General features: G+C 40.1%; 2 protein-coding genes across 6 annotated transcripts in view; one reads left to right on the forward strand and one right to left on the reverse strand.

Annotated features, from left to right (window-relative positions):
• The window catches only part of LOC118328131 (calcium/calmodulin-dependent protein kinase type 1-like), a gene marked incomplete at its 3' end in the record, with an annotated part of 11324 nt that extends 6299 nt beyond the window's left edge, over positions 1 to 5025 (reverse strand). The window contains exons 1-2 of the mRNA XM_035661735.1: positions 4944 to 5025; positions 3345 to 3463 (exon numbers count right to left, since the gene is read on the reverse strand). Of these exons, the coding sequence (XP_035517628.1) occupies positions 3345 to 3430 (86 nt within the window). The remainder of the gene's footprint in view (positions 1 to 3344; positions 3464 to 4943) is intronic.
• Positions 5026 to 6619: 1594 nt separating this feature from the next.
• The window catches only part of pbrm1l (polybromo 1, like), a 13264-nt gene continuing 11033 nt past the window's right edge, over positions 6620 to 8850 (forward strand). For all 5 annotated transcript variants that reach the window (XM_035661990.1, XM_035661992.1, XM_035661994.1 and 2 more), the window contains exons 1-8: positions 6620 to 6714; positions 7040 to 7217; positions 7342 to 7439; positions 7624 to 7771; positions 7928 to 8077; positions 8276 to 8392; positions 8487 to 8555; positions 8688 to 8786. In XM_035661990.1, the coding sequence (XP_035517883.1) occupies positions 7074 to 7217; positions 7342 to 7439; positions 7624 to 7771; positions 7928 to 8077; positions 8276 to 8392; positions 8487 to 8555; positions 8688 to 8786 (825 nt within the window). In that variant the 5' untranslated portion in view covers positions 6620 to 6714; positions 7040 to 7073. The remainder of the gene's footprint in view (positions 6715 to 7039; positions 7218 to 7341; positions 7440 to 7623; positions 7772 to 7927; positions 8078 to 8275; positions 8393 to 8486; positions 8556 to 8687; positions 8787 to 8850) is intronic.

Here is an 8850-nt window from a genome sequence, read left to right on the forward strand (position 1 = left end):
CCCGTCATGAACATGAACGAGTCATTAAATGTAATTCGATCAATTATGTTATCTTTAATGCAAAGTTGAAATTATTTGATATGTCCCTCCTGATGTTAATGCTCAATTAGGCAACATGCATTTTAATAGTGAATCAAATAATGTATTATGAAAAGGGTGCTCATACTGCTGCTCCCACTGAGAATCAACACCAAATTCTGTGGCTCTTTGCAGGTTTGTATCATGTATATATATAATTTAACTATGCTGTTTGGTGCTATGATGGAGAGATCTGAAAGGAGAAGTGAGCGTCAACGATACATTTAGGAAGTACTCTACTGTGGATGTTTAGAACAGTTTTATTGCTGTGTTGTGGTCTGAAATGATTTTGTTAACTGGCCCCATGCTCTTCTGCCAGATAAGCTGCCAGCTTGCAGGGATATATCTGTCCACAGGGCTCATAAACTGATCTTATGTTCATGCATCAAAATTAGTCCTTAGTCTCGCCTAACATCCTCAACAGATAAATATCTATCAGCTAGATCAATAAGTAATTCATGGGACATTTAATCAAACTACAAAAGAAAAAGACATTCATGATGTCAACATTGATGAAAGACAGAGTTTATAGAGGTTAGAGTCTTACACGTCTAGGGATTACATTGATTACAACAATAATGCTCTACATTTTTACATTTAAAGGAGAAATGTGTTTATGTGAATAACTACAGAAAAGTCAAAACATGTGCAGCCAAACTGTGACAGACCTGGTTTGGGGGATGGGGGATTTCATCTGCTAACCTGCTACCTCGAGAACAGCTTGTCCTGAAGTGGACTCCAAACAGAGGTAGAACTGTGAGGATTAGCTGGATCTGAATATAATATTTCAACATAAATCAATTAACTTCACACACTGAATTCCTGGATAAAGCTCCTCTGTAATCTTCTCTCCCAGCATAAGGAGCTTTCCGTCAACACATTAATTCTGCCCTCTGCCAGGTCCAGCTATAGTGACAGGAGGGAAAGAATATTACTACAGCTTTTTTCACATTTTTTTCTGAAAAAATGAGAACATGGTATCCTGGCAATTCACTTTTTCAATCCGTGTTGCATAACCCTTAATATCATATTTCAAATTACAATCACTGTTTTAAGTTCCTGCAAGTCTTACTGGAATCATAACAGAAGTTATCAGCGTTAAGCAGCAGTCATAATTTCTCAAATATACAATCTGCTAGTCAAAGTGCATTTCATACAGCATGCACAACCCAGAGACACAGACTGATTGAGTCGTATTTGATGTCCTCCTACAGCTCTCGACATAACCAGACAGCCTCATCATCTTCCCACTGATATTTCACTTTTTTGGATGTGAACCAGAGTTGCGCAGTCATTAAAATCTGATTCTGTGCAGCCTCTCTGGGGAAGCAGGTGCGATTCCAAGAAGAAAGAAAACAACCACACTCCATATGGCACATTCGTGTCATCACAGGTGGACGTGTGCTAGGTCACTTGTACTTAGTTTGGGGGGGTGGAGAGAAGCCGCCAGACCATCTGGGCTCAGTCCTGTCCCCTTGGAGAGTGCAGTCACAGGTCTGTGTAAGTCCAGCCCTCACCATTACTGACTGCATGGCAACCTTTACCCCGCTGGTTGAAGATTAATTTTGCAGTTTGTTGCAAAATGAAGGTGTATTAAGTCACAACGTAAATATAATCTATTTTGGATTCCAGACTGTGTAGCGGTAACTAAATGTAATCAGGGTCAATGTAAGGGCAATGGGAAATACAGGTGGACACCAGACCACATCACACACGTAGGTAAGTTGAACTTGAGCTTAAAAAGTTTTTCTGACAAATCGTAGGAAGCAGCTGCAGGTATGAGTTTATGTGATCTTTCCTTTTACGTTAAGCATAACATGTGTGCTGTTGATTAAGAAATGAAAAAGGCATACATATTTGTAACCTGTTCCACAGTCTCTCACATCCCTCCAGTCAATCATATGAGCAGAAAAAGGACATATTCAGAGATAGACGATTATTGAAACATGACAGGTTTCATTGGGTTTTGTATAGTAAAGTAATATAAGTCGTGGGCAGTAAGAAAGAACCACTCAATTTAGTTAGAATTTAGTTTCAGTGAAAGTGGCTGGATGAAACATGACCTTGCATCCATTCTGGACCCACTCTCCTCACAAACAGAAAACCAATTAAGAGCTAACATGAAGGCCAGACTGCCTACATATCATCACCTCTGTGAAATCATCCATGTGCACTGCACATTATGCACATTACAGTATCTACACTGGACTGTCAGGATTGGCTTAGATCAGTGATTGGTGCTACACAGTATAGATCATTTTGTTGAATGCCTAATATAAAGTCCTCAGCTGTCCAAGTCATATTGTTTTCCTTACATTAATTAGTGTTGAATGTGAAATGCAAATAAATATGAAGTTACTCATTTGCACAAACACTGATGTAATGTCCAAGACAGGAAGAATAACTGACAATGATGCTCAATAACAAAAAATTGCAGCGTGGCTGTAGTTAGCTGCAGTCTATTTAAAATGTTTTTGTGCTGCACAGAATACTTTGCTGCTGCTCTGTATGCTTTTTGAATACTTTCAGGAGACTGGAAATAGTTGAGTCAGCATCAAACGGCGGCCAAGAACAAGACAAGTCCGAGTCAAAATAGGCAGTCCAAAATGTCAGTCTTGAGAGACTTCAGCATCAAGACTCAAATATTGCAGCCCTGACAGCATGGACAGATGGGGGTAAAATGAGTGGTGGGTGCCTTTTGACCCCTCGATTTGTCTAACTCTCTGTAAATTGTGTATTATACCTGCAAGTACCCTTCAATTACAACACAGAATTACATAAAATGTAGTTATTACATTATTTTGCTGCTACACAAGCTTCATTATATTTTGCCTCAAACTTTGGAAGCCAACCAGAGATAGTTTGCTGGAGCTCAACCTGTCTTCATGCTTGCTGTCTGTCAGTTGTTTTTGTGGTAATTTGATTTAAACAATCTCTGATAATAAAGAATAGATTTGATAAAGGGCACCGTCTTAAGATAGGACACCTAGACTAATGCACATTTAAGGATCAGCTCATCCAAATCCCACTAAAACATATGCATATTGTTTTAGATTAATTTACCTTCATTGAAGGGTTATGGAGCTAAAATTATATTTGAACAATTGAAGAGCTTCCTGAAAAAGTTATTTAATGTACCAACTGACACAAGGAGAGGTGTTCAGGACCCTTGAGAGTCTGGGGCCACTGGTGCAGGTAACGTCTTTGCCCCGTTTGGTAATTCAGCCTTGCCTTGACAACAGCATTAAACTATCAGTGCAACTTACGTTCCCAGCACTTCTTTGAAGTCATAATGTTCTTTGATGTCTGATGTCTTCTTTTTCCATCCATTTCCATCCTCTCCAAGAGGCATCCTACAACGCTGATCGGATTCGCCACACTACAGCTACGGGGAGAATGAACAGAATGAAATGAAAAGACTTCACAATTCGGTGTTGACCCACCCCATGTGTAATCAAACCTAGATCATCTTTGATCAGGATGATTGTGCTAAACCATAGTGATTGGACCATGCAGTGACTTTTAATTAAAATAAGTGTTAAATATTAAAATTCCCTCAAAGGCAACACGGTTTTGTATCATGTATTGTGGGTTTTTAGCCACGTTCTGATGCTGTCTCTATTACAAACATCATTCCAGCACACAGTGGGGAAATAATAGACAGATAATAGACTTGAAATATTACACAACAATCAATGGGCACTCTTGCACTATTTAATGGAGTCAATTAGGAGTAAGACTGTGAAAGATATTCTGCCTCTGCATCAGTTCAATATGTCCATTACAGTTTGGCTGACTGATGTGATTGTTACATAAAGCCCTCAGCCATTAAATAAACAATTGATTTTCCTGATTAAGCGTTCTGGTTTTTGCAGCCCTTGCTTGCATTTTTTAAGACCTTTAGGTTTGATTGTTATGGATGACAGGAGGTCAAGTTAGTGGGCATGATAACTGATAATAAGCTGAAAAGTCCAGTCAAAGTAAAAGAACACTTCTGCTGTGGGCCTGACCTACACTGCAGTCTCTTAGTTTTACAATCTTTTTTTCTTGCGTTATTCTTTATTTCATCAGACAGGATAAATTAGAGAGAAAGCTCTTATAAAATAACAAATGAGAACAAACGCACTAACACGAAAATAGATCCAAACCAAAATAAATGTGCGCACTGACAAGAAGATATAACTATTGCCCTAAGAAGCCACAACAGACTTCTTCTCTGAGAACCGTACAGACCACAATAAATAGCAACAAATAACAGCATGAAAGTAGGGCAAACAGTGCAGCCGAGGCAGTCGCCAAAAAGGGACCATGTAGCCGACCGTCTCAAAAGACCAACGCATGGTCAGTAGAGGCAGATACCAGCTGGGGGGGACCTGTGCTATATTTAACATCTGAAGCTTTAAACAATTAGGTTGCTCTGAATTAAAAAAAAATCTACAAAAACAAGAAGCTCTGGTCAAAACAGAAACATGTATTCCACTGAGCAACATTTGATAACCGGCATTAAGGCTGCAGGGCGTGAATGACAAGCAGCTGAATGGAAATTAAAAACATTTTGCCGGTGCAATACGTCTGCAACTCTGACACGAGTCCCATTTTGCGTGTTGATTGATCATGCATGTGTCGGCTAAAAGGAAGAAAAGGCGGTGTGGGTGTGCGAACCGGAGGCTACTGCAGCGCTCAAGGGTACGGCAGTCAAAGGAAGGCAGCATCTTTGGGTTAAATCAGGAGGCTGCAGACATGCGACACGGGCACGCACCAAAAGCTTTTACAAGTTGTACATGCCCAAAGACAAACTAGCTACGATTGATGATGCATTTCGGTCAATACAGAACTGGAAAAAACAAACAAACAACAACACATACCTAAATGGCGATATGTAGCTGTGATGTGTTCTCCTTCCCTCTGGGAGCGATGTGGTTGCTGTGCTGCTTGTGCGCAGCGCTGGGTCCGCTCAGACTTCTCCTGACGTCAAGAAAACCAGACGTCTGTGGACGTAGTGCAGCATAAAATCACTCACTGTTCTCTTAACAACGTGATCTGCGATTCACCTTATGATAGTCGAGCCACCGTCTGTTACATGTGAGCAGATTTTGTGTGCATCTGCTTGTTATTTTCTGCGAGCTTCTCTAGGCGGAGTTGCCCTTTTTGTGCATGTTGTGCGCAGGGTATATGCAAGACTGTTTTAGAGGCTTTCAAAAACAGGCATAACGTGTCACTGTGAATAATTTATCATACAGCACTGACATGGCACACACAAGCGACCTGAATAAAATCAAAGTGTTTAGGGTTGTACAGAAAATGGGCTGCAGAAGGAGAGGGAGGACTGGTGCGCTTTAGACCAAAAGGCCTAATGTACACATGCAGGTAATTAAAGCTCTGATTTTCCATGAATCTTGAGGCAACGCCCTGCTGCACTCTCTCTCTCACAGCATCAACACTGTCACACTCACGGGACCCTTCCCAAAGTCCACCTGGACGCTGCTGTCACAGATCCGGGTCCATCCGGCTAGACTAATTACATCTATTATAAGTTATAGCCTACAGGGTATAAACAAAAACAAACAACAAAAAAGTGTATTCACCACCTCTCTGGCAATCAGCTCAAAGTTTTTAATGCTGGGATATTTGTGTTGCAACACACTGGAAGGTGTTCCTGATGGAGAACCTTATTTTAATGTTTTGTAAAAGCCAGGATGTTTCTCCTTTATTAGTTAATTTATGTAGTGTTTTTGCTGGGGTATTTTCAGGTTGATAGTTAACTTGAACATGAAGGATTGTAGTATTATATCCTGCTGTAAACAGATCCTTTCCTGCCCCATCCCCAAACCATCCAACCCTTGTCCCACTCTCCAAAATCCTCCCTCTCAACATAAAATTATACTGATAAACAACAGACAATAACTACAGATTTATCCATACACCAACTTAATGCAGAAGTGCATAGGCCTAAATATACATGCATACTAATAATTGATAAAATGTCTCCCTTTTTCGTCTTTACATTCTTTAAATACCCGAGAGAACTGTACAATACTTGTCCCCTTTTAAAACTCTATGAAATGTTTTTTTTTATTTTTTTAATACAATTTTTTTTGTATTTCTTTTAATTATTTCTTTTCGTACATATTTTTTCTTGTGAACTATATATTTAGTCACATAGATATGATATAATATATATGTATCATAATATGTCTGTAAAGCACTCAAATGTTTGAGGTAGTGACCCACACACTCTAAAACTTGTTTTTGATAGTGCTACATAAATTAATGTTTTTATTAATGTTGTTGTTCTGCCTCAGCAAACTCATATAAAGGACAAAAAAAAAGACATAAGCATAAATAAATTCATAAATTAAAAAAAAACATTATGGTAATGAAAATGGCAATTTCGATGTTTTTACATTTATTTTATATGCTTATGTTTATAAACTATTTATATTGTTTGTGGTGTATCTAGTGTTGTACCATTGGGTGCAATACTGTCCCCAGACTGAAGGGGGCAGCACTTCCTCAGGCGGCGCTTTTCTCAGCTGCACAACATCAACTTCCGGGCAGGAGTTTTCAAACAACACTAGCTAGCCGTTACACATTTGTGCTCAGGGAACTATTACGGCAAACTTTGCTGCGTTTTGGGTGAGATTTGTTTTTGAAAGCCAGTGCATTGCTTTACTTATTGTTCCCAGCTCGCGTGTGTTTATTGGTAAATGAAATATAAGCATTTAGTTTGGCTGCATTGTTAGGAAAAGCGGAAATTGAGCTAGGACAACATGCTAACAGCCGCTCGTCAGATTGCTTTGTTTCATACATTCAAGCTAAGCTAATGCTAACCGGTCGAGTTGTTCGCTTCAGAGTGAATTGCGGGATGGACGATCGATGTTTACTGCAACTTTGGGGAATCGCGTGTGAATCGCACCCAAACCACAGTCAACGTTGTGTCTTTTTGCTGTTTTTTTTCCAGCTAGCGGGCTAGCCTGTTGTTAAACCGAGCAGCGATGTCAGCGAGCTCCAAGAGGAGGAGAGCCACTTCACCCTCCAGCAGTGTGAGTGGAGGGGGTGACCTCGACGACACCTCCTCCTTGACTCCTGGAAGTGGCAGAAAAAGAAGACGAATCTCCAATGTCCCTCATGTAGATACGGTAAATGCACTTCACGCGTTGTGTGGCTCATTTGCATTAGAGTTTGTCACGTTGTGTCCCAGTCGAGCTGATAACAACGCGCTGTGTGCTCCTACTCAATGTTTTGAGTGCTTGTTCCCTCCAGATCGCTGTATGCCATGAGTTGTTCAACGCTGTCAGGGACCACAAGGATGAACAAGGGAGGCAGCTGTGTGAAGTCTTCCTAAGGGTACCAAAGAGAAGGTATTGTAACGGGAAACACGGAGTAAAGCTCAAAGCTGGCAGTGCTGGGAACTTTATGCCTCCAGAATCATGCTTCACATGTCACACTGAGGTTTATTAGTGTGACTGGTGGGTGGGTTTTGCTGGGCAGCTCATTCAGACATAAGGAGATTACAGTGATGTCTGGTCTCTTGTTCTCTTTCAGGAACCAGCCTGATTATTACGAAGTCGTGTCTCAGCCGATCGATATGACAAAAATTCAGTATAAACTGAAGTCAGAAGATTATACTGATGTGGAGCAGCTTACTGCAGATTTTCAGCTCATGTTCAACAACGCCAAATCATTCTACAAGGTAGGGAGAAACGTACTGCTGCGGTATTTCTCCAACTGTAGTTTGGTGTAATAGCAGAATTATTTTTGTGGTGCCATATTTTCAATATCTGTAGTTTTATTTGTGGTCTCTATATTCTAACAATTCTATTTTCCTTTTTCATGGCCGACCATTCAGAGTGACAGTGAGGAATATCAAGCTGCGTGCAGGCTGTGGGAGGTATACTTGCAAACAAGGACTGAGTTTGTGCAACCTGGGGATGGAGATGAGGATGATGAAGACGGTGATGATATGATGGATAATCCAGGAATGTCAACTGAAGATGAGGTAAATTCTTTTAAGTAAATCGCCTTGTCTGCTTGTTCGACTGTCACTTACGAGATTCACTTATTTGTACAACATAAAAAAAAAAAAGATTCTTGTATTTTTACAGAATTAAACATGTATTATCAATCTCTTTAAATGTTGGATGTGTTTTTGAATTAAGCTACAGAAGAAATCATTTATTCATATTTACTCGTTTAGACCTCAACTGGCAGTTTGAAGGAGGTGTTGGAGCAACTCTTGGAGGCTGTGGTGTCGCACGCTGATCCCTCAGGGCGTCTGGTCAGTGAACTGTTCCAGAAATTGCCTTCCAAAGTGGTGAGTGAGTTCTTGAAGAGTCTTTGGGCTTCAAACGGTGCCCTCGAAATTGTTTCACGTTCCTGACATTTACAGACCCGTTTATCTTTCCTAGCATTATCCAGACTACTATGCCATTATAAAGGAGCCAATAGATCTGAGAACGATCGCTCAAAGAATACAGGTAGACACTTCCCTTGCTGTTTGAGTGCTTTGTTGTGCAAAGCAGTCGTTTTAAAATTCACAGATTTCAGAACTTTGTGGTTTATTTTAATCAGCACTAATTTAATTTAATTTAATTAATTTATTTTCATAGATTGGATACTATAAAAGTGTCAATGCTATGGCCAAGGACATTGACCTGATGGCCAAAAATGCCAAAACGTACAATGAACCAGGATCTCAGGTTTTCAAGGTAAACTCTTTTTCTTGATTTTTTTTTTCATTTTTTTTTTCATTAAATGACACCCCCCCCCCCC

This window comes from Morone saxatilis, unplaced genomic scaffold, assembly GCF_004916995.1.
Source record: "Morone saxatilis isolate NCDOM2014 unplaced genomic scaffold, NCSU_SB_2.0 Contig18, whole genome shotgun sequence".
Classification (NCBI taxonomy): Eukaryota; Metazoa; Chordata; class Actinopteri; family Moronidae; genus Morone; species Morone saxatilis.